The sequence below is a fragment of the Carassius auratus genome, unplaced genomic scaffold (assembly GCF_003368295.1).
Source record: "Carassius auratus strain Wakin unplaced genomic scaffold, ASM336829v1 scaf_tig00013927, whole genome shotgun sequence".
NCBI lineage: Eukaryota > Metazoa > Chordata > Actinopteri > Cypriniformes > Cyprinidae > Carassius > Carassius auratus.
In genome coordinates, this window is record NW_020524463.1 from 1 (window position 1) to 27667 (window position 27667).

Here is a 27667-nt window from a genome sequence, read left to right on the forward strand (position 1 = left end):
AGATCTTTGGGCTTAGCCTGCGTTTTAGCTATTCTCTCTCAAGTTAGGCTTCAGAGGGCATTTATTAACCTTTCATATGTGGACTGCCCATCTCTTTCCCTGCCAGAGAAAGGGCAGAGTGAGTGGACCGGCCTCCTGATGGAAGGACGGGAGGGAATTGGTGATGGATCATTGGGTGGGTTAGGGGCTAAGCGCTCACAAGGGAGTGGGATGGATTGCAGGAAATAGTCTGAGCTATGCTGTTTGTCCAACAGAGACTGTTTATCAGAGAAGCTGGGAATAGTTGCATCACCTTGCGTGCTCTAAAAGAATTATCTGTTTCTCTAAAGACCAGCATATAAGCCATTTTGGAGGTCTGCATTAGCAGGGAAATTCACTTCCCACTGTCTGTTTCTGAGATGCATTGCAGCACAGCTGGGTTCAAGTTCTGTGGGTACTGAAAGCATTTGCAGACCATGACACTGTAATCAAGAGTTTCATTGTTTGAGGTTTGTTTCTGGAAAGGGGGAAAAAGTACATCTATGTGGCTCTATTTGCTTTTTAGTTTCAAACCTATGCTGCACAGCAAAGGCTTCTTTTCTTTTCTTAACGTCAGCCCATCTATTTTTTTCTTTATGCTCTCGTGGTTTTCGTACTTGTGAGCTCCTTAGAAAAGTCCTGTTACAGAAATGAGCTTTCAGCTGGGCCTCAGGTGCCATTTGTGTTGCAATCTCCTCAGGATGTCCAATCATTGTGAAATATCACAATTGAACTGCTAACTCATATTACAGACTTTCTACAAATAGAATCACCCTACACTTTCTACACAGCTGATTGCCAGGTCTGTCCCTCATGCTCGAGAACAAGACATATGAAAATAAACCTGTCAAGTTCACCATGTTTTAAGTAACAAAGCACCATTTCTTATCGGCTTTGTCAACTATTTCTTTCCCCCGGCTCTCAGTGTCTTAAAATATGGTTTCCATAATGCTTATAATGTTTCTAATGGATTAGACAAAATCTAAAGTGTTCCCATTGTTATCATTATAGCTGTCTTCATTGCCTATTGAATCGCATCTGCTAAAAAGTGCCCTTTAAGTTGATTTTGATCTTATTTATCATGTCTGTCTTAAATGATTTATATTAAACAGACATCATATGTATAATTTGTCTATTTATATATATTGTATACTGTATGTATAGTATGTATTTTACTATGTTTATATAATATATATATATATATATATATATATATATATATATATATATAACACACACATATATATATATATATATATATATACACAAATAATATATACAAATATCCTGTAATTATATATTTTTTTTTTCACTGTACATATCTGTCTACCTCTGTGTCCCGACTAGGAATCACCGTATGTCATGCTGAAGAAGAACCACGAGCAGTTTACAGGAAATGATAAGTATGAAGGTTACTGTGTGGAACTGGCAGCTGAGATAGCCAAACACGTGGGGTACCACTACATACTCAAGATAGTGGCTGATGGGAAATATGGAGCCAGAGATCCTGAGACCATGATGTGGAATGGGATGGTGGGAGAGCTTGTCTATGGTGTAAGTGCAACATGTTATTTTCTCTCTGCATATATCCGGACTTCAATAACAAAGCGTTAAGGATGAATGCAAGAGAACACAAAGAACCCAATAGGGTGTTTATCAGTTATGCCCACTGTTTCAGAAAATTGACTAGTTTTCAAATCTGAATCATTTTCAGAGAGGAGAGGAGGTTTCAGTAAGTGAACCGAAAGGCTTCATATTTTCTCCACAGTTACAGTAAGAATAACAGAGAGTGAAGAAAACTTTTTCTTGAAAGGTGTTAAATAGAGGTTGAGAGGTTAGAACAAATCCGCTCTGTATTTATAGTTACACATTTTCGATAAACACAAGAAAAATGACTGTTGCTGGTCTGTGTCCTAGATTGACTCCTTTCTTTCCTGGGTCCATGTGTAGTTTAATTATATTTTTAACACTATATATTTAGTGTTTATTGCAATAACATCATACGTTCTTCTGTAGAAAGCTGACGTAGCCGTGGCCCCACTGACCATCACCCTGGTCAGGGAGGAAGTCATTGATTTCTCCAAGCCCTTCATGAGCCTCGGCATCTCCATCATGATCAAAAAGCCCACTAAGTCCAAGCCTGGTGTGTTCTCCTTCCTGGACCCTTTGGCCTATGAGATCTGGATGTGTATTGTGTTCGCCTACATCGGTGTGAGCGTGGTCCTTTTCCTAGTCAGCCGCTTCAGTCCCTACGAGTGGCACGCAGATGACTGCGAGGATGGAGCAGAGCAGAACCCTAACCAACCCTCCTCCTCGTCCGCTCAACCGGGTCAGGGCCAGCAGAACCAGAACCAGCAGAGTCAGGAGCAGACCAACGAGTTTGGCATCTTCAACAGTCTCTGGTTCTCACTGGGAGCTTTCATGCAGCAGGGCTGTGATATTTCCCCCAGGTGAGATGCCACTTTGTTTTTGTTCAGGGTTTTTGCAACTGGTTTTGCTTCAGGGTTTCATGTTGGACATAAAGTGGTGACTCAACAATCATGAACAAAAATTGTCTGCAAAATTGAAAACATTTATTTAGATTCTAAACTTTGATGGGTTCATGCGCAAAACTATGGAAGGTCGTTTCCACCACTGAATAAAAAATGTAAAAGATAATGGCTTTTATTTTATCTCACAATTCTGACTTTTTTATCTCTGAACTGTGAGATTTAAATTCACAATTGGGAGTTATAAAGTCACAATTGTGAGATATAAACTCACATTTCATAGAAAAACTGTATGAATTGTAGGATATGAACTTGCAATTCTGACTTTTTTTCACAAAATTGCATATGAAATCACACTTGAGAGTTAAAAGTCAGAATTGCAAGATAAAAACTCACAATTCTGAATTTTTCTCGCAAATGCAAATTTGTATCTCACAATTCTGACTTTATAATTTCCACTTGCGAATTTACATCTCAGTTCACTTATGGTTTAAATGAAACATTTACATCTCAATTCTCATAAAAAGTTGCATTTAACATTTTTATTTTTTATTCACTGATGGAAATGGACTTCCATGCAAATCAGTTTGTGCTCATTGCAAATTAATTTCTATTCAGTGTTATTTGGGTTGTATTTATTTATTTGTTTATTTTTACTTTGCCAAGTTTTCTTCATGGCCAGTTTGATGGGCATAACATGCAATCTGTCCATGTTGGCATTAATTTAATTTGACTTTTACCAAGTGACGGATGAATTTGCAGCAAAATACAATAAAGTTTGGTTGGGCACACAGCATTTGACACCAGCAGAACAAGACAGGGGAAGTATGTTACTTTAATTTGTTTATGAGCAGTTTATTTCTCTAGCTTACTCTGCTAAAACATTGCATGGTTAGTTTCATTTTATTACTGATCGATTTCAGTTTTGAATGATGCAACAGTTCACAGCAATCCTGTAGATTCTCATGCCGAATATGTTCAAATGTTTCTTAAATGTTTGGGGTGTAGTTATTTCTCAGCGGTGCTGTTGTGTGGCTCTTGGCAGATTACTGAGTGGTGTTTGTAGTTCAGTAATTTGTGGTACATGGCAGTATTTCTGAAGATCAGATAGAGCTGCACATCCACTTGGACTGGACACAAACCTAATGCCACAGTACTGGCTAATGAGAGGAAGGCAGCAGCTCTTTGAAAGGCAGATTAAAGTGCTGTGAATGCTACATCTGAGCCTTTTACTCAGAGATGAAGTGTCTCTCTCTACGCAGTTGCTGGACTCTCAAAGGTCTCCAATTAAAATCCTAATTAATAGGGGGTGAAGCTGGCAACATGAGGTCAATGGCTGTGGGTTTTAATAGCACAGGGAGAGACAGTGCAGTAGGTCTCAGAGAGAAATGTCAGCGGCTGTGTTCAGGCACCAGACAGCTTTCACACCTGTAGGCAACACATTTAATTAACAAGCTAATATTACAGATGGATATACTAGATTCCAGGTTATGCAATATAATTAAATTAAATCTGATATGTTAGCCTCTTTTAAAAATAAAGTTATAAATGTGTGGTCGTGGTTGATATATGTCTATTTTATTACTTATTGAGTGACTTCAATTTTATTCAAGGTATATGTAACTTTCTCTGTCATCATTCTCCTCTGAGAATCATAAGCTGCTCTAAATGGTAGGCAACTCAATTAAGCTTTCTAATTTCTTCTACTTTCAGACTAAATTTATCTATTGTATTGAATATTGAATCCTAGAATGCATTGCAACAAGCTCAGCCAATGGGGAGACTTGGGAGAAGCAGTTATTATAAATGAAAGCATTTCATTCATTATTGAAAATTACCTACAGTATAGAAACTGTTCAGTGCAGTTGAAAATTAATTTTCAAGATTATGCATATCACTGTTAGTTTAGGAACAGGCAAATGCTAAATTCTGTTTGAATTGCTTGAGTCTGCTGTGCGCTTTATGTGAGGAGTCTGACATAAAGCAAGTCACTTTTTAGGAAGGTCATTGTGATTTGGAACAGAGCTCATATGATGTTTTTTCCAGGTTTGCCGGTGATTGTCATTCCATCAACAAAGCAATAATTGCACCCTTCCTTTTTTGGAGGGGACAATTACTACTATAAGCATAATTACAAATGGGTATGTTGGCAGGGAGTCATTAAGAATCTGAGCTGTGATGAGTAAATCATGAGTTCAGTTTCACAGGTAACATCTTTCACACCTTTTAGCGTAGGTTTATGTTCAGCAGTGTCTGCAGTTGTATATCATCATGCACTTTGCTTACCATATGTACTAATTTTTTGCTGTTAATATTATTATTATGTCATTCCTGCCTTTAGTTGATACCTGATTTGACTACAAGAATGAGAGCAAAAGCAGTGTGTTAATTAATCTTTATAAATTGTTAAATCCTAATGCTGTTAAATTGACTGTCCTACAGAAGCTAGTTTGTGCTGGCTTAATGGTAGGATGTCCACAGCATCATGCTGTCACTTTGGTTACCAGTGTGATATGAACAAATTATACTTTTGCAGAAACACAATAGTATTGCAAGCCTCCTTCCTCTGTAGTTGTTCTGTTATGATCATTATATTCATGTTTTTGAAATAATTATATTATTCTAAGGCTTCATCAATTAACATTGTGAAACTGAAAAATTATTACAATTTAAAATAGCTGTTTTCTTTTTTAATATATTTTAATATAATTCCTTTTTATCATTTTTAAACAGTGTAAAAGTGTTTACTGTCACTCCTGATCAATTTAATGCATCTTTGCTATATATTTAAAATATAAATGCTATATATGAGATATATATATATATATAGAGAGAGAGAGAGAGAGAGAGAAAAATAATACTTTTATTTAGCAAGGATGTATTAAATGCATTTAGATAGCATTAAGCATGGGAAATAACACGGGAAGTAGCACGGGTATGTTTTTAGAAATAGCCAAAAATACATTGTAATTATAATTTTTGATTAGTAATATACATTGATAAGAAATTCATCTGGAGAGCTTTAAAGACAATTTACTCAATATTTTGATTCTTTGGACCCTTCCAGATGCATAAATAGTCATATCTCGGCCAAATATTGTCATTTCCTAACACACCATACATCAATGAGAAGCATATTCATTCAGCTTTCAGATGATGTATACATCTCAGTTTCATAAAATTAACTGTTATGACAGATGTTTTTGTGGTCCAGGTTTATATATACATTTATATCAATCTCAATTGCCACCACAAGGCTAGCTCTTTCTCATCAGTTAAATACAATCATGTAAAGTACTTTGCTTTGTTGGTATGGAAAATGACCTTAACCTGTACTGATTCACAGTGATAAATCTTATCTGTCTGAAAATCTTATTAAAATCTTACTAAATCTTATTACTCTGTCATCCAGCATTTCAGAACCTACAGCCAGGGTATGTCTCTGTGAGCTCCTGTATGAATTGATTGTTCTGTCTCAGCAGTGGTGTTGAAATGTCAGCGGTGTGAGGGAGAGCAGCACGCTGCTTTCCTGTGGATGTCTCCTGTGATGGGGCGCAGAGAGGCTTCAGAGGATCTTAATTAGACCGTGTCATTTCTCCCTGTCATTTCTTGCCGTGACTCAGACTCTGCCGAGTGCAATCGACAATGTTGTAGTGATTATACCTTCTCTCTCCGTGTCACTGAAGTTCTATAAACAAGTAAGGACAGGATGTGGATGGTGTCTGCATTGCGGGTGAACATGTTTCGCCATCTTGAACACGTCACCTCAGACGCTGCTTTATGAGTAGCCATGCGTGACTGGATATTCACGATTCTGTTTGTGTGATGACATTTAATTAGTAATGAGAGGAGAGAGTGGATGATGGAGCGACTGCAGCAGCAGCATTAACAACTTCCATTATGCTTCTTTAATCACGGGTTATCAGAGCTTCTTCTATCTGTGATCATCTGCATTTGAATTTACACACTTAGTCCTTCTGTCTAATGAACGCTGATAGGTTGAATGGTTAGTGGTCTGGCCACACGAGCATCAGACTATGGTTTGCCCCTTCATGTGCTATTTATTCTTCGGAAGAAAAAAATCCCTGTTCAAATGTCAGACCTGTCACTCAAACCTACCCATCAGGCATAATTTATGCAAGCCACTCAAGATAATGTTTATCTCTTTAGACACAGGTGCCCACAATCTCATATCTTACTGTTACATTGTCCTTCTCTTCTCTTCTCTTCTCTTCTCTTCTCTTCTCTTCTCTTCTCTTCTCTTCTCTTCTCTTCTCTTCTCTTCTCTTCTCTTCTCTTCTCTTCTCTTCTCTTCTCTTCTCTTCTCGCACTCAACAGAAAAGTAAGCATGGGCTGCTACGTGCATGGTTTGGCATGGCAGAATGCAAGCACTGATTATTATCACTAAAAAGATGCGTCTCAGTTCATCACAATCTCATAATCTATGTTATAACACATTAGTATATGCACAATGAATCTTCCATAATGTCTACACTTCATGTGTTATAATGAGAGGAACTGAGCATGCACATTCCAGGACTGCACAAGAACTGCACTCTGCTGCGTTGGGTCCCGAGATAGTCCCGCAGGATTGTTGGTCTCTACATGGAAGGTGCCTATTAAATTGTTATGATAGAGGCTCTCGACTCTGAACATAACTTGTTTTTCAATATAAACTATTAAATATTTTCTATAAAAATTGTAAGTTGCAAACAGCCGCCCACAATAGCAAATAGCTTTGGTTTTATATTTCATTTGATTACATTAATATTTAAGTTGAGATTTACCAAAATATTTTAGCTATTACTATGTAAAAGGAATACTGCTGTAAAAAAACAGCTTATTTTGTTTAGAGTGTTTGCAACCAAATTTTATTGCACTTTTGTCCATATAGCAGTACTTTTAAAATAAAAGTGGGCAATACACTACTTTTGAATTCAATATTGAATTTTGTGCATAACAATATATATATATATATATATATATATATATATATATATATATATATATATATATATATATATATATATATATATATATATATGCTCAACCAAAGGATTATTAGGAAAACCTGTTCAATTTCTCATAAATGCAATTATCTAATCAACCAATCACATGGCAGCTGCTTCAATGCATTTAGGGGTGTGGTCCTGGTCAAGACAATCTCCTGAACTCCAAACTGAATGTCAGAATGGGAAAGAAAGGTGATTTAAGCAATTTTGAGCGTGGCATGGTTGCTGGTGACAGACGGGCCGGTCTGAGTATTTCACTGTCTGCTCAGTTACTGGGATTTTCACGCACAACCATTTCTAGGGTTTACAAAGAATGGTGTGAAAAGGGAAAAACATCCAGTATGCGGCATTCCTGTGTTGGCGAAAATGCCTTGTTGATGCTAGAGGTCAGAGGAGAATTGGCCCACTGATTCAAGCTGATAGAAGAGCAACTTTGACTGAAATAACCACTCGTTACAACTGAGGTATGCAGCAAAGCATTTGTGAAGCCACAACATGCACAACCTTGAGGCGGATGGGCTACAACAGCAGAAGACCCCACCGGGTATCACTCATCTCCACTACAAATAGGAAAAAGAGGCTACAGTTTGCACAAGCTCACCAAAATTGGACAGTTGAAGACTGGAAAAATGTTGCCTGGTCTGATGAGTCTCTGATGATTTCTGTTGAGACATTCAGATGGTAGAGTCAGAATTTGGCGTAAACAGAATGAGAACATGGCTCCATCATTCCTTGTTACCACTGTGCAGGCTGCTGGTGGTAGTGTAATTGTGTGGGGGATGTTTTCATGGCACACTTTAGGCCCCTTATTGCCAATTGGGCATCGTTTAAATGCCACGGCCAACCTGAGCATTGTTTCTGACCATGTCCATGCCTTTATGACCACCATGTACCCATCCTCTGATGGCTACTTCCAGCAGGATAATGCACCATGTCACAAAGCTTGAATAATTTCAAATTGGTTTCTTGAACATGACGATGAGTTCACTGTACTAAAATAGCCCCACAGTCACCAGATCTCAACCCAATAGAGCATCTTTGGGATGTAGTGGCACTGGGTGTGCATCCCACAAATCTCCATCAACTGCAAGATGCTATCCTATCAATATGGGCCAACATTTCTAAAGAATGCTTTCAGCACCTTGCTGAATCAATGCCACGTAGATTTAAGGCAGTTCCGAAGGCGAAAGGGGGTCAAACGCAGTATTAGTATGGTGTTCCTAATAATCCTTGGCTATAGGTGAGTGTATATATATATATATATATATATATATATATATATATATATATATATATATATATATATATATACATAAACACACACAAACACAATAATATGGGGGTATATACATAGATATATAATATTTATGTAATATGTGACCCTTTACCACAAAAATAAGTAGTAAAAATATTTTTGTACTAATATTGTAAAACATTATTACAGTTTAAAATAAAAATATGTATATTATTAAATATACAATAAAATGTAATTTATTCCTGTGATGCAAAGCTGAACTTTTAGCAGTCAAATGTCATTCTGATATTCTGTATTGCGTTGGTGCTTATTTAGATTACATTTACTTTATTATACGTTTTGAAAACAGCTGTGCAGCTTAATATTTTCATGAAATTTTTAGGATTCCTTTATGAATATGTTCAAAAGAACATATATTTGAGAGCATTTATTTTAAATAGAAACATCCTGTAACAATGTGGCACAGGAACTACAGTATGATTGATTGATGATTTTCAAAAACTTGTTATGAAAGTTAAGTTTTAAGATTCACAAATGTACATTTTTCTAAATCTTCCTAGTGACTTCATGATTCATTGATTCTGGCAGGAATCCCCCGCAACTCCCAGAAAGAAATGACATGCTTTCAGTCCCAGAGCATTGTGTCATGCTTGGTTTTCTCCTCTGAGCTCTGCTGTACTTCCGTCACTTGGCTTGTTTTGTTCATCTATGTTCGAGAAGCGCACAGCAGGTCGGTTCAGGTGATCTGTACTAAGAACAAGTACAGATCTAGCTGTTGAGAGGTTGATGGATCCTGTTACACTGTTGATGGCTCTCACAGGACAAGGATCTATTCCATACCTCCCAGCACCCTGCCCACAATGGCAGATCAAACGTCATTTTGTGTCATTACACCAACACACACACCCGCACTCTAGTGGCCCACAGCACACCTGCTACAGTGATTACATTTGTACAGGGTAAAAATATTGTTCTACTCATCATTTTCAGAGGGTGTTTGTGCATTTCTTTGCTCACTTGACACATCTACCTTTGTGTATGACTAAGTGACCCTTAGTAATACTGAGAATAACAAAAATGAAGTGACTGGGAATTTCTACAAATCATGTGAAGCAGTGGCGTAGCCTAAAAATAGATGCAGAATTATTTTTTACAGTCTCAATATATATATATATATATTTTTTTTTTTTTTACTAAACTTGGGCTATTGTTGTTTACTTAGAAAATATATATTTTTTAAATCAACCCTTTCATGTGTAAGTTACAAATATTTTAACTGCCCCTTTGTTTCCATGGCGACGCGTCATGATTGTCACGTGACAAACCGCAGCCACTAACAGATGTATCGGTATTCATTTTATTTTGTTTTTCATTTTTTATTAAAATATATTCACAAACTTGCTTACCATGTCAACTATCTGATATTCCGATTCTTCGTTTAAAAACCTTTATTAGTTATCTTGATCTATAACGAGTCCTGTCAGCCGGATTTAACGTACAGAACTTGAATTCCCCAGTTTCTCCCGAAATACATGAAAGTGGCTGTTGAGCTGGACGAAGAATAGAGTAAACTTTATTGTTCTGCTATGTGTGTCTGATATATGAATTAAACACGTCGGCAAATTACATTTGAATAGATAGTTTTTGCTGCTTCCATAGACATCAGTGTGTATTTTACAAACTATCAATGTATTGTTTTACTAGTGATTATGTATATTTAAATGTATGAAACCTAAAATAAACATTATGTGGTTGAAAACACTGCATATTAATTGTGATATATGACAAGCGCTGAGCGAATCTGGCAGTTTTGTGACGACACTGAACATTCTAAATCATACTCTCAGAGGCACAGAAATAAGAATTCAATATATGGTGCAATAATGCTTAAAATGTAATATACATTTTAAATTATTTTCGTTAAAAAAATATCTGCCGACATTCGGACTGCCAATCACTCAGCAAACAGCAGCTGACTGTGACCCCAGATGCTCCCCAGAGATCGTTGCCGCATATAAACCTTACTGTCTATGTCTAATAATTTTGCACAGTAATCTGACAATAAATGTGGCACACCCAGATTTTCATATGCACACCCAGAGTCTCTTTTCTGGCTACACTAATGATGTGAAGCCTAGATGTTTATTGTTGCTTCAGCTTGTGCTTCAAAAAATTTGTAATTTATTTTTTTTTCTTTTCTTTTTTTTTTAAGGAATCTTTAATGCTCACCAAGGTTACATTTATTTTTAATTCAATAAAAAATACAGAAAAAGTAATAATATTGTGTACGACAAAAAAGAAAAAGAAAAAAAAATGATCTTCTGTCCTATCCTTCTCTCTCTTTCCCCTTACACACACACACGGGGGCGGAGCCTCTTTCCACATCCAATTCGAACAATTCGAACATCCTATAACAGTTCGCAACACAAAAATGAATAAAGTGCTATGTTAACATTAAGCACATTGTTTTCTACAACACAACAACATTTTGAAAATGCTACAATATATATAATATTGTATTTTACAGGTTTTTTTTAATTGCGTTGGCGTTCCCAAGCAATAGGTACATTTTTAAAACTCTTATTACTAATGTCACAACAGATCATCAAAAGTGCACTTTTTCAAACATTTCAGCATATTTTTAATTGTGTTAGTGCGATACACGCAATCACAATATATACTTTTCACTACACAAAAGTGTTTCATCTATATAAATGTTTCATTCACAGTAACTGCCTTTCATAAAGCTTTTAATATCAAACTTTTCACTTGCATGACTTCTCATTCGGTTTAATACATTGGTCTATTATTTAATCTAACTCATCTTTTGGTGCACTTATAGCTAGAGATTCAATAGATATAGTTTCTATAGAACGTGGTTACAAATTAGGCATAACCAAATCCAATGAATTATTTTTACACTAGTGATTTATCTAAGATGGTAACCATTATTTTGTGTGTGTGTGTGTGTGTGTGTGTGTGTGTGTGTGTGTGTGTGTGTGTGTGTGTGTGTGTGTGTGTGTGTGTGCTCTTGTTTTTGTGACATATCAGGACACAACTCTGTATAATGACATGGGTATGACAGGTATTACAAGGAGAGGGTGACTTATGAGGACATAACCCATGTCCCCATTTTTCAAAACGCTTATAAATCATACAGAATGAGTTTTTTTTTATAAGTAAAAATGCACAAACTTTCCCATGAGGGTTAGGGTTAGGTGTAGGGTTGGTGCAGGGCCATAGAATATACAGTTTGTACAGTATAAAAACCATTACGCCTTTTCACAAAAACAGATGTGTGTGTGTGTGTGTGTGTACCTACTTACTGTAACCATATTTGGGGACAAACGAATACCCAAAAGTAAGCAAAACTTGACAAAATCACCTAAAACCTCCCTTTGAGAACATCTTCATTTGTAAAACCATGTGTTTTGCTATTTGTGAACATATAGCAAAACATAAGGGAGAAGAACTGATCAGAGATTGATTAGAGATGTATCAGAAGGGAGACAGATGGCATCAAATACAGCATTTTACATTACATTATGCCATTTGATACTGTACAGTATAAACATTACCATGACTTCACATTACTATAACTCACCCTTCATTTGAAAAGTTCAGCTAGAGTATAGATTCAGTCATATGGCACAGTGAGGACATTTCCTGCATTGATAATAAACTAAATTTAGCACATCTAAAAAATTTAGTAATGAATTGTAAGATACTCTACTCATTAAAAAAATCAGAGGTAATGAATTATGCACATTAAAATCCATTGTGACAACAATTATATTTGTTTGGCAATGCAGATTGCAGTTTAAATCCAGCATGTCGTTGTAATATTCATGCTACTATGGTGCTTTGTTTGCGTGATGTTTCATTTAAATTCTTAAAATTATTCTGTCAATATACATTTCTTTCCTTCTTTAAATGTGTTGTATTCAAAGATCTATAAAGACAGAATGAAAAGATACTGTCAGACATGCTTTTGGGGGGAAGATAAAAGTTTGATGAGGTCTGTTTTTTAATGCGTTGTGCAACAGGCCTCCTGAAGAGAGAGAATGAACATAAGAACATGAGCAGCAACAGTTTTCTTTTTAATTATCTTCAGTGAAGCAGTCTCTGGAGGACTCCACTTAGACTTTGTTTTGCAGTTCTCTCTGCGTTTCCTCTGAGGAGTTGCATCGCTTATTAGTTATTTAGAGAAACTGCCTGAGTCAGTGTCCAGTGTTCTGCATATTTACCTAAGCGTTCATGATCTTCCTCACATCAGCTCATTTATTTCCAATGAAACAACCTGTGCTATTATCTTGTTTCAGATAATGAAATAACAGAAATTATATGAAGACATGCCCAAAATGCATAGCTTTATTTAAGATTCTACTTTCCCTTATGAACTTATATTTTCCATAAAGCATTAACCTAACACAATGGTTGATCCTGCACTCTTATTTATCAAATAACATACAAAAGAATGCATTATATAATTTTTTAAAGGGATAGTGCACACAATTTGTTTTTCTACATTGTGTTGTGCAGTGAAAAGAAAGTCCAACAGGATTATACAACATGAGTAAATTATAACAAAACAATTTGGGGGTAAACTATCCTTTTAAATATTTGTACCAGACAGTACATTGTAATACCTATTTATAATTACACACATTAAATTTGGTGATTGCTGTTTTTTGATTAAGTACTCTTTGAAGAAATACTTTAAGAGCATACATTTTATATATTTATTTACAGACTTTGATTTTTCTACATTTTGTTTTGTTTTTTTACAAACAAATGTCTTTACCATCAATTTAGATCAAGATACCTCAGAATTTGATATTGAATTGTAAGATATTGTACTCCTGAAATGATTCAGTGAAATCTTTTCCCCCACATTATATCCATTTTGACAGTTATTTTTGTTTGTCAATGGAGATTGATTTTTAAAGTCTACATGTCGTTTTGTATATACTTAAAAAATGAGCATACCTTTTTATTTACAGGCTAAAATTTTTCAATATTAGTTAATATGAACTAGTGGTTAACAACTTCTTATTAATTCTAATTACTTGTATTAGCTAAGATTAACGAAGGTTAACATATATATATATATATATATATATATATATATATATATATATATATATATATATATATACAAAATGTGTTAATCTAAGCTAATAAAAATAAAATTATTCACTGTTCATGTTACTTCAGTGCATCAGTGCATTACTTTAAATCATTAAATGGATTAACAACATTTGATTTAAAAATAAAAAAGTTAGTAAATGTTGAAATGAATATTAAAGGGATACTCTACCGCAAAATGAAAATTTTCTCATTAATCACTTACCCCCATGATATTCCATATCATACTTTTTTCTCCGCTACATTTATATCAAGGTCCTCATAATGCACTGATTAATTTTAACAAATGAAAGCTTATTTTAAAGTGTTACCGACATGTAGGATATACAGTATTGTCATCTCCTTTACATCCTCGGCAGTAAAAGAGCATTTCTGTGTGGGACTTTGGTAGAGACAGTTCAAAGTTTACAATGACAGATATTTAATTCAATGACAGAGACAGATGAAAAGAGAAAGCATTAAGCAGACAAACAGTGGGCTTCTGCGTGCTGCACAGACGCATGCTGGCCGTAGACGTGGTTCAGTCAGTTCAGCGTCGACTGAAAGCTGCTCGGTGACAAAACCCATCTCAGCTGCGTGTTTGGAGAGAAGAGAGTGCTGCCATGGCAACGCTGAAAGACATGGGTGTTTCCTCTGGAGTGGCACAGCTCACAGTTTGAGAGCAATGCTGAGTGACTACCACCATCCGTGTGTGTGTGTGTGTGTGTGTGAGGCAGCTCTAGCCTACATTATAGGGACCAAATGTCCTCAGAAGAATAACAAAACCTGATGTTACCTACAGGGAAACAGACAGTGGAGGAAATTTGCTTAATAAACATGCAGAGTAAAGAAAATGTAAAAGATGAAAATGTATGAGGGATAGATTTTGATAATGTAGACAAGTCAATGAAATGTATGCTATGCATTTAAACCTGTTTTTGTGCGCTATTAGTGTGTGTAAAGTCACAAGGACACATGGCTTTCTTTACAGATTGGTTGCTCTGATTTATCAGTGGGTGATTTGTGTTTTATAGATGAATACGTGTCTAATGCTGGTTCTGGATGTGTGTGTGTGTGTGTGTGTGTGTTGTGTTGCAGAGGAAGTCGATATCTGTGCCACCTTCAGTATTGAGTTATCTTGAACAGGGCAGTGCAGAAGATTATGGCTATAATTTATATAACATGAGAAGGTAGCTTCATCTCAGAAATGGATTTCTTAAGACGCTTACTGTACACATCCGTCTAAATACGAGACTCTGAGTCAAGCTTGTTTTAAAAAGATCTGTGAGATTTATGAAATTAAAAGTGCGCAAATAAACCACAGCAGTTTCATACAGAGTCACATACACCTGCTTGAGAAATGAGCATATTATACAGACATTAGGGAAATCTCTCACAGTTTTTCTCTCGTTTAATTGCAGTCGTTTGCTGTCAACGCCATTTGCATAATCATCTCATTCCATACATGCAGAGCGTAAATACTGACCTCGTGAGGAAGAAGAGGTAGCGGTGTTGATTTAAACATGGAGAGATTTTGACATGTGACAAGGAATGAGATCAGTGTGTCAGTTTCACACTGCTCAAAAGGTGCCTGGCAAAAGCTGTCAAACAACATCAGAGCTGTGAGCTCCAGTTCCCTCCACCAGCTTTGAATTTCTGGTGCCTCAGCCTCTTGTGCACATTGTGCCTGTGGTATATTTTCAGAGTTTGACTTGGGGGGTTTTCATAGGCCACTGATGTTTTGCATGGGTTTAGGAATGATCTAGAACCTGGGAGGGAGAAATCAACATTATTAGCTTGGCTCCTGAATATTAATTAAGTGATAAATTGATTTGCCTAAAATGCAAATACTTTAAGTGGGAATAGGCTATATGAGGATTACCATGCATTAATTGTGTTTTCATTCATTCTGCTTATACAGCCGATTGAGCGTAAAGCCTTTATTTATTTTTTTGCTTTGTGGCCGAGCAACGCTTTTTAAATATATGATTATTGCTCAAAAACTGTGAGTCCCTGTATCTCTGTATAAATGTGCTTATGTAAATCAAGAGAATATTATGTAAAAAAAAAATAGATGTTAAAATTGTATAAAAAAATACATTCAAATATGAATATATAAAAATATATGCATTTTATTTCTAATATGTTGATCATCATATCTTTTAACTAATATGTAACATGCAAAAGTTTATTGTAACCAGTGTTATTTTAGTATAATTTATAGCATTTATCATGGTTCTAAATTACCTTTTTTATATTTTCAGTTTAATTTTAATTTTGTTTTAAGGTTTAGTAATTGTATGCGTTCGTCATTTTTGGTTTCTATCTTATTAAATATTTCAATTTAGCTTTAATTTCTTTCAGTTTTAGTAAATTTAGTGCCTCAGCTTTAACTTATTTTCTTTTATTTGCAAAAGCTAAATTTCTACTGTTTACATTTTTTAAGTTTAAGTTCATATCCAGTAAAATAGTTAATCAATTTTCTTTTAGACATTAAATCATTTATTTATTTCATTGTTTGTCAGCGTAATGTAAGTGTAAGATGTCACGTTTACTGTGTGCAACATTCTTCAGTGTTTCAATTACCAAGCACTTATTAAATCACAATATGGAGACTACTGAAATGTACATTATTTAGTATTGAATCAACCATTTCATTTTCTCAGATAAATGTACTTAAGTATGCGTTCGCATCTGATTATCTTGTTATTTGGCTGTGGTAAATATGGCATGCTGTATTTGTCAGAATATGTATCGTGTATTTAAGGGTAATTAGCTGATATGAATTATGAGACTGAATAAATAGCAGACACAACACATCAGCATCTTCATTAGACCATTTTAGCACTAACTCAACACACTTCAACAGGTCCTGTCATGAATCATTTTTACGGTGTAGCCTGGTCACACTGAATATTGATTTACCAGCATCATTACATTATAATACTGCTGTATACTAAACCATTCAGAAAATAAATTTCCCATCTTACACTAGGTGCTTACATATCTTTCTGTACACAGCTATATTTGTAAACACAATGAAAATGAAAAATAGTCTCAGCTTTATGAATCAATCTCAATAGGCCTGGTGACTATCCAGGTCACCCCCTATCAAGGTGGATTCACCATGTACACAGTTAACCCTGGTCTTTACTCCAGCAGAGAGAGAAGATTATGCCGCTAGGCTGCCAGGAACTCAGGGGAGAGCGGCCCTGGTTTTGTTTAAGCCTTCTAAGCCTGCAGGTAGACCTTCTAGAACTCCCTCAGAGATGTTAAACTGATCTCATATGCCTGCCTGAGCTTCATTCAGGTCATGTGATTAGAGCCCAACCTCAAAGGTCTGGTTTAAAAAAATATCCTTGTTGCATGGCGTTCTGGATTCAGGATTTGACCAGGGGTGAAATTGTTCTTTTTTTTAACCCTTGTGAAATTTGAATTTGTGACCAGCGGTATCTCAGTCCAGCCCTTGAAGGATTAAATCAAATATATTCGTTATGCTCTTTCTATTAAACACACATTTATTTGCTCTTTTGACATTCACTGCACATTCGCAGGGTTGACAGCTTCTTGCCTTTTCATATTTCTGTTTGTTGCCATCTCGTCAGCCTTTCATCTCGCCGGGTTCCGCCTCCCTCCCAGCTTAAATGATTAAACCGTGCGTTTGTTTTTGTTTACGTGTTTTTATCTGAGAAGCTTTTCCTGTTCCACCACACATATCGAACAACTACTTTCCCTGAAACCTTTTACACACACCATTTCTTGTTGTACGCTGCTTAGACTCACTTGAGCAAGAGAGGGATTCCTTGGGGATCCTTGGAGATTTGGGCAAATCAGTTTTTTTTGTTTTTGTTTTTTCACTTTTTTTCATTGTTATCGGTTGAAGTACAATTACAGTGGTGGGTGAGTGCTCTCATCACCATGAATCCCTAGCAATTAATATACATATTCATTTCACATACTGGCAACTTTCTAAAAGTGAGATTAATGCACTGCTGGTAAGTCGCATTGCCTTATCTCGTTTCAGCACATTTCACTAAGAGTTTATAGCTGAGTGGAGACAGAGCAGTGTATCAAACAGACTAGACCTCTGACCACTGTAAGCATCAACGTGTGCATGAAGAAGCTACCAGAGTTTGTAATACAGTTAGAATGTAGAAAATGTTCAGTGCTCCTCGGAATGAGATTAGATTTTTTGAATGAATACACCTGATAAACTAATATTGGATCTCCAATTGAGCTTGTGATTTCCATTAGTTTCTCTGAATTGTTTTAGCAAAACAGATACAAAATATTCAGCTCTTCTTGAATAAAATCCTTGCTAATAAACTTATAATTATATTCTGATTATGGCTGATAACTGATAAATGACTGAAATGGCTGATTTCTGAAGGAAAGTGACTGTGAAGACTGGAGTAATGGCTGATAAAAATTCAGCACAGGAATACATTTTAAATTGTAATAGTATTTCAAAATATTGCTATTTTACTGTAGTTTTGATCAAATAAATTCAGATTTTCAAATATTGTCCCAAACCCAAACTTTTGAACTGTAGTGCAAATAAAAACAAAATATTTTTGTTAAATGCTTTATAAGTGAATTTAGACATTATAGTATTATATGTATTCTACAGAATAATGGATATACATTTCAACATTTCATTTTGCACCGTGGAGCTATTGTTGTATCTGAAATCTGTATAATTCTAAATAAATAAATATGTTTTCTATTGATGTATTGATTGTTAGGATAGGACAGTACTACTTGAACATTTTAAAAAATATGGACGCTGAGGGTGCAAAAAAATTTCAATATTGAGAAAGTCACCTTTAAAGTTGTCCAAATTAAGTTTTAGCAACGCATATTACGAATTAAAAATTAGGTTTTTATATATTTATGATAGGATATTTACAAAATATATTCATGGAACGTATGTTTTACTTAATATCCTAATGATTATTGGCATAAAAGCAAAATTGATACTTTTGAGCCATACAATGTATTGTTGGCTATTGCTACAAATATACCTGTGCTACTTATGACTGGTTTTGTGGTCCAGGCTCACATATTTGAAAACCAAGAGTGTGTTTTGTTCTATAGAATTTTCTTTAAAATCAATACTACTTGGCTTAATAATATGCATATGTTATATGTGTACACAAGTTTACTTATTGAAGCAACAATATATGTATTTCATTGTGTTTCCACAGGTCTCTCTCTGGCCGTATCGTGGGTGGTGTGTGGTGGTTCTTTACTCTGATCATCATCTCCTCATACACAGCCAACCTAGCTGCTTTTCTCACAGTAGAGAGGATGGTGTCACCCATCGAGAGTGCAGAGGATCTGGCCAAACAGACTGAGATTGCTTACGGGACTCTAGATGCCGGCTCCACCAAAGAGTTCTTCAGGGTAAAAGAAGACATGAAGTGTTAACCTTAAAAAAAGTATATTTTTAAATGTATAATATTACACTCTCTTTCCTCATTTAGAGGTCAAAGATTGCAGTCTTTGAGAAGATGTGGTCTTATATGAAGTCTGCAGACCCCTCAGTGTTTGTGAAAACCACAGATGAAGGAGTTATACGGGTGAGGAAATCCAAAGGGAAGTATGCCTACCTGCTGGAGTCCACCATGAACGAGTACATCGAGCAGCGCAAACCCTGTGACACTATGAAGGTCGGAGGAAACTTGGACTCCAAAGGCTACGGCATCGCCACCCCCAAAGGATCCCCTCTCAGGTAAAGCCAGCTGTCCACTGTATGCTAACTGTATGGATTTAACCATTGCCAAACTAACTTCTGATGGTGATTCAGTTGTGGTAGAGGCTGGATACAGTACTAAAGGGGTTATGGGGTAATATCCATTTTCATACTGCATTTCGTAAACTTGTAAGCCAGTTCTGTGTACTAGGTTATGAAGGACACAGCAGACTAATGCAATCTGGCATACTTTACTGAATCTGTACAGCATTACTTTATCACTGCAGTCCTGCCATCTAAATCAGCTCTTTAAAATGCCAAGTGTGCTTGAGTACACTGCATAGTCCATATGTGCTCTTCTCCATCATTTGATGAATTTATGCTGACACGATTGCAGTGTTGCAAACAAGACACATTCTATAATAAGCTTAATTCACATGGAAAAACAATGCATTTTTGCTGAGAATGACTCACTGTGCAGCGCCAAATTTAACACCTGGATTACAGGTGGTTTATTGATAAGATGCAGGCTTTTGCCAAAGTGATGTGGCTGTTCAGTGAACTTGCCTTCTTTCTCGTTTTTGAAGGACTTTTTATTGGCTATACGTGACATCATTAAATAAGCCATCCTTTGAACCAAGGGCAAGGGTGGAAGTACTATACTAAGCAGCCTCTGCTATAACAGAATATACTTGTGTGCGGAGCTGTTCAAAATCCCTCCTGTAACTCATGTTGCTTGAAGGGGTTTTCAGCACACTCCACCAGAAGTGCTGGCATAAGAAACAGGAAAATGATGCGCCCTCTTCAGAAGCTCTTTAGGAAACACGTGTGTTCGGCGTCTTTTCATTAAACTGTAGTTCCGCTCAACAGAGCCAATTGAGACGGCGACAAGCTCTTTGAAGCTTTAGGTTCACTGAATGCTAATTTCACTTTCTCTCCTCCTTCATTATGAATTGCAAAAGCTTTCTTCTCACAGACTGACTTGCGCATGAGAGCAATTGGGCAATCAGTTGTTATTCTTATGCAAGCCACTTCTGAAGATGAATGTCGACATTAACACGTTTCTTTTATATTCTCTGCAATATAAGGTGAACGGTTGTTATTTTAGTTGTTTGCCACCATCATTAACGTCACATTTATTGTGCTTGAACATACACATCTGACTAATACGCCATGGCCCACATGATCTTACATTCATTGCAGTGCAAAAAGCCTCACAAGGGCAATTTGGAGTTGTTGAAATAACCTCAATAACTCCATCTCTCTCTAATAAGATAAGCTCCTTGGGGAAACGACCTCATAGCAATTGTACAGTCATTTTTTGGGTCACCTTATAGCGAAGCGAACAGGGGGAGAGCGTGGATGGAGTGGGAGAGAGACATCGGATACAAGATGTAAATGAATGACTTCCATCTTGCCACCTAGGGCAGGACTCAAATTAAATTCAATACTAGCTAGCTATTACTGTGACAGCAAGAGTGAAAGAGGCTTGGAAATGAATTCATGAATGTGTTTCTCTCGCTGGTGAGTTACCAGCTGTGCAGTGTATATCTAATTTTGAGAGAGAGCGACTCCCATACTGACACGTGTTTACATGTACCGGTATATGCTATATGGGCATCTGCTGTGTGACTTCATCACGTGGAAGCAAAGGGGAGAATTTGATCTCTCTGTCAAAATTGGTAGACACTGAGATTCTTATGTGTACATCTAGACTGAGTAATGATTTGCTGGACTAACCATGTGCTGCAGTTGTCAAAATGTACCATAATGCTCCCACTATTTTCACAAAAAAATTTTACACTGTCAATTAACTATTATTTACAGATATCTGGCACAGATTAAATATTGTTAGGTGTAAAAACACTTTTTTGAAAAATACATTGATTTCTACATTATTTCATTGAGATTTTAAGATTTTGAGATGAAGATATCTAAAAAAAAAATTCTGACAAAAAATGTTCAACTTTTTAAAATGTAGTTAAATTGATAATAAAAAAATAAAAAAAAATAAAATGAAAAATAATTTTTAAATGCAACATTTAAATTACATTTTAAAGCATCTTCTTGGTCAATGTAAAATCTCGGGTAACAGGACAAAAAAATGGATGTGAGATCTGTGCATGAGCCATTACAATGTTAATGTAGCTTTAATAACACTGATCAGAGCCTTTAATAGAGATCTTTTTACACCTCACTATCCGATGTGTTACGGTCTGCTAGCCTCATCATGCTTTAATACACAAATTCTTAACTAAGATGAAGTTAATTAATCTTTTGAACTTGCTTTACTTTTTACTTCACTTTGGGCCCTATTATACACCTGGTGCAATGCGGCACAAGTGTTTTTGCTGCTTTCAGCCTGAAGCAGTTCTCATTTTCCCATCCTGCGCAGCGTTGTTTAAATAGCAAATGCATTTGCGCCCATTTGTGCGCTCATGATTGTGCTGGTCTAAAAAAGATGTGTGTTCAGGTGCACTGTTGGCGTGTTGCTATTTTGAGAAACTGAAAATAGACTGCACCATAGACCTGATCTAAACTCTAAAGGTCAATGGCACAATATTTTTTTTTTATTTAAAGAGCATGTTAATAGAAAATGCACCTCTGGGTGGGTCCACAATGCACGTTCACTTTGCTTATTACACACAGGGACGCACAGCAGCACATAAACATGCCTAATATTAACAAATTAAGGATTACAGTGTAAAACAATATTTTTGTGTAGGCTACATAAATATTAAAATGTCATACATGTAATAATGGATAGTCTTTGCATGTATCAGAATTAGAATAGGGACAACCCTTTTAAACTACTGGGAGCGCCTACCATTTTTCCCGTCATTATAATAGCGGATTCGGAAATGCCCTGAATGCACCTGCACCATGCACTTCAGCTGTTCTCAATTCCAGTCCTCGCAAGCCTCTGCTCTGCACATTTGTTATGTCTCTCTTTGTTAACACACCTGATTCAGATAATCAGCCCATTAGAAGTGAGCTCCGTGCATGAACTGTGTTGCGACTGACATGGTCCCTACACAGTGTTCATTGCTCCCTACTCCCTGAGCTGGGGAAATCTGTTGAAGTTTACTTCACTTCGGAACATTCAGTCATGGATTTGTGCTGCGCCAATGTCTTCACACACAGTGAAGTGTGATATCATATACCTCTGTAAATAAATACAATTTAAAATCTTGCACACTTCAATGCACTTTGAATGGAACATATACGTTCCTGTGATGTACACCTCGCAGGGCACTTAACGTTCGAAAAGACCAAATGTCTGAAGTGATAAGAGAAACATACAAAATGTGCAGAGCTGGGTGTGTAAGGACTGGGATTGAGAACCGCTGGTTTAGATCGTTAAAATAGGACCATTTGTGTTTTATGGGTTAATTAACTGACTGAAGAAATAATCAGTTGTTTTGGTGCATTTCGACAGCTGTTCCACATTTTCCCTGTCTTATCTCCAACTGATACCTTAAATTGGTTTGTTTTGCAGTCAAGATGCGACAGCCCTAAAGACTGATGTGTGTGGCCTTTTATCTCTATCCATCTGTGCCCATTCTCTGAGTTTAGTCTATAAAATCATCTCACCCAAAGCACTGCCACCTCCTGAAGCAAATGCTCATCAAACTGAATGTAGCTGTTTGTTCCTCATTCCTGAGACACTCTCTGACTTCTTTCTGTCTGGTACTTCTGGGATTAGAAAGAATTCCTGGGTTTTATCAAGCCAGACAATCACTTTCCTACACATACAGAGCTGCACACGACATTTGCTCGCGGCGCAGATTGGCCAGTCGGTTACATGGGTCGTGAGGAGATGTACGTTTGTGAACTGTATGGGGTGTTCAAGACCTGAGAATGAAAAGAGATGAAGAGATAGACACATATACACATATCAGTCACGTAGGGAACAGGGAATAACAAAATGTTTAAATCATCTGCTGTCATGTTGGTCAAGTAATGGTATTGCTTCTTTAAAGCTTAGACAACCTTAGTATAATGTTCATGCTGCTCCTTTCAAAACAATGTAAATGGTGACCAAGCTCCAAAAATGACAAAAAAAAACTGAATCCATGAGACGTGCATCTAATGAATTATTCATGCAAGAATGTTGTGCTAGTTTACTGCAACAATGGTGATGTGAACTTGACATACTTATGAAAATCCAGCATTTAGTTGATCCTGATAAACTTATTGTCACAATTTTAAACACAGCTGCTTCCTTCTAGTTTTGAGAGCTGTAGTTCAAATCATTTACACAAATGAGATTTTATGACAAAGCACAACTTCTGAAGGCTTGGAATATAGTATGGACTACTGTTTGTATTTCGACAGTCCTTGGTCACCATTTGCTTCCATTATGTCCGTGAACATTCTGCCCAACATATCCTTCTGTATTTGACGAATCACGAAAGTGTGAGTTTTTATCTCTTTAAGAATGAATCTAATGTCTCCAGGCTGTTGTTTTCAATTCACATTGTTACATTCCCCAAAAGCAAAGAGCCAAAAGTGGACACTAAACACTAAGGACTTTTTTCTCTCCTCTTATCTAAAGAAGTCTTGTTCCTGGCTTTATAAAACCTGTCTTTCACAAAGGCATTGGCACTAACAAAAGCATTGTTTTCCATTAACACACATGTTAACATACTTTATATACAGACTCAGAGCAAAACCACTGCGAATGCTATGTATTTAACATTCCAACCTACATAGAGCAGTGGCTGTTGTGTTCAAACCTGAGTCTGTTCTCCCATCACGCTGTCTCTGAAATGGTTTATCTGGGCTGACACTGACCAAAATATTATTTCGTTATCGTTTCAAGAAACCCAGTAAACCTGGCAGTGTTAAAACTGAATGAACAAGGCCTGTTGGACAAATTGAAAAACAAATGGTGGTACGACAAGGGAGAGTGTGGCAGCGGAGGAGGTGATTCCAAGGTCAGCCCCAATGTGACAAACCCAGCGGGTAAAACCACCACTACCATGGGGGGTAACCAGCAACTCACGCCGACCAAACACTCTAGACCTAAGCAATCAGGCCTAAACTGAGCTTACTACTAGCACATCTTGGCTGATTAATAAATACAAAGTACTTTTTTAACAAATTATGGCATATCATAGCAACGGGTCAATAATAGCTGACCACGTTCACGTTATTCCAAGCAGAGTGTTTGCGGTCTGCTGGTTACCCAAAGTGATATAATAATACACATCTTGCAGCAGGGAGCAAGGAAGCATCGCTAGATGGAGTATTAACCCATATCACTTTTACAATGAACTAACATGTTTCTGATATGTGTTCAGTCAATTAAAAAAAGAAAAAGAAACAGAACAGTTGAGTTGATATTGATGGGTATGTGTTTAATGTGTACTGAATAACATAAAATAACATAGATAATGTTATTTATGTTATTTTCCTGGTTGAAGAATCCCAGTTAACCTAGCGGTGTTGAAACTCAGTGAGCAAGCCGTCTTAGACAAACTGAAAAACAAATGGTGGTACGATAAGGGGGAGTGTGGAAGCAAGGACTCCGGAAGAAAGGTCAGTTCACATATTTGGTCCTGCTCTGTTCCCTTCAGTTTAGCCCTCTCAGTACCCTTCCAGAACGTTCAGTTAGGAATCTGGACATGGGCGGCTCTTACTCTCTCTCCAGGGTTGTATTCTTTAATTTGGGAAGCAAGAGGACACATATTGGTAGTAGAGACTGCATTTTTGCTTTATTCAAATTTTATTACATTTTGTGTGAAAACATGTTATGCTGATTTGGTGCTAAAGAAACAAAATATCAATTTTGAAAAAAGATATGCTGCTTCGTATTTATTTTTATTTTTGTATATTATTTATTTTAAAAAGCTTTAACAACATTTTCCAACAATAAATCAAAATTTAAATATATAAATATAATAAACATAATAATAATATCAGACAGACACATAGATAGACTCTGATACATTTGTGGTCTGTACATATATTATGACTATAAAAAACAAGATTCTTTGAAGAATAGAAAGTTTTAAAAAAAAGTCTGTTCAAAAAGAAATCTTTTGTACCATTATAAAAGTCACTTTTATGATAAATTGAATGCATCATTGCTGTAAAAATGTATCAGTTGAAGAGGTAATATATTAGTATACTGTTCAGAACATTTCCAACCATTATTTTGTACCGTCATAAATTACAGACTTTAGGTGTATGTTTATAATAGATTTAGACATTTTGGCAGCATGGTTAAATATGGTTGTTGTTGTTTTTTTGTTTGTTTGGTTTATTTCCATTTACCATTTGCATACATATATATATATATATATATATATATATATATATATATATATATATATATAATATATATATATATATATATACACACACACACACACCTCAAATCTGAAACATTTTATATTATTATTTCAAGTGTAAATAATAGTATGTCTAGCTGTAGGAGCTGTGAAGAGAAAGGCCATTATTATAGACAAGATGACTCACTGTATAATACACTCACTTTGTTTAAAATAGCCTGGTGGTCTGAATGGAGCTCTGGAGAGAGACTGGTCATGTTGCTCTGATCATCTGTAAGAGTCAAGCCTCCCTTGTGGTCCTCAGCCTCTGTGTTCTCCCTCCTGTGTGCCCTTGGAGTGTGCATGTATTTGGATGCAAACCCAGTGGACAGCTGTCTGTGCTGTCATAGGCCCCGGCCGATACACACCCCCACGCACCAAACCCACCCGCATGGCACACACAGTCTTACATGCCTTTCTTAGAGAACCAGTTCAACACCAAAACTATTATTATATCACCTTTGATTAATTAACCTAATATTAATGACCTGGGCTGCATGGGCGCCAACCACTAATATCGTCATTTGCAGCTATGATATTGTATGTGATCGTTTTGTAGATTGTACAGTAAATTAGTGAAGATTCTAATCAGCAGGTTGAATGAGTGAAAAATTTGTTGAAGATGAACACAGACTGGCTGTGTTAGTGCATGAGTGCATGTTCGTAATTGTAAATTAAATGTAACAAATAAAATTTCATGTTCCTAATTTTAAATTACCATTTTACGGTATAAATTTCAAATGACAATTTGTGCAATAATTTAACCTAAAGTAATTACCAGTGATTTTTATGTTATTATATTAACATTTATATAATTGTATGTACAAGTTTATATTATAATAGCATTTGGTATTAATGTTGAATGATATAATAAGTATTTAATACTAGTATTTATTATGACAGTTATATTAGTTGCATAAGTTAACATTATTAGATCTTTCATAATTAATATTTCTTTATAAATAACATATAAGCAAAAATGCAAGTTCAGGAGTCAAAAAAAAAAAAAAGAATGTGTTAGCAAAACAGAAAATAAACATTTATATTCATCAATATTCATGATATTTTATACTCAGAGGAGCAGGAACATTTTAAGTAAATGATTATAGCACTACATTTGGTGCCACGGTGTTTTTTGCACTTTATTCAAGATAGTTATCTTTTTAGCATTTTAGCTTTTTTATGTTTAGACGTTTGGATGAATGCTTAAATGTGTATATGTAATGTATAGGCATGCTTCTATTGTCTTTGTCCCTGTGAATTTGTTCGTTTTATCCAGTAATTCTCATCTAAGACTTTTTTCCTTCTCCTGTAGGACAAGACCAGTGCTCTTAGCCTCAGCAATGTGGCTGGGGTTTTCTACATTTTGATCGGCGGTCTGGGTCTGGCCATGCTGGTGGCCCTGGTGGAGTTCTGCTACAAGTCCAGAACAGAGTCCCACAGAATGAAGGTGTCCGCGCGGGCCGCTCAGGCCTTTCACTGCACCGCCTTAGACAGCAGCTACACTGAGCTGCAGAGTTACGGCCTGTACGGTGCCGACACTGTTAAGATATAAAGCACTCTGGGGTAGGAACCTTGAGTACTGCGGAGAACTAGGCCACATCCTGCCCACGTAGCAGCCTGACCTGCCCCCCATCTAACAATCGCCAGATTCAAAGCTTCTGCTGCCCACTTTCAATATCATCCGTTTCTCCACACCTCTTCTTTTTCTGTCTCTTACACTTCTATTTTAA

At 36.2% G+C, this 27667-nt stretch overlaps 1 protein-coding gene across 1 annotated transcript; it reads left to right on the top strand.

Moving 5' to 3' along the window:
- Positions 1-1365: 1365 nt before the first annotated feature.
- On the top strand, positions 1366-27667 carry LOC113074213 (glutamate receptor 1-like; the record flags this gene model as incomplete). Its single annotated transcript, XM_026246968.1, has 6 exons — positions 1366-1572; positions 2035-2468; positions 19109-19307; positions 19388-19635; positions 25026-25140; positions 27250-27667. Coding segments are annotated over 6 exons (1443 nt in total), but the record flags the coding sequence as incomplete, so codon positions are not given.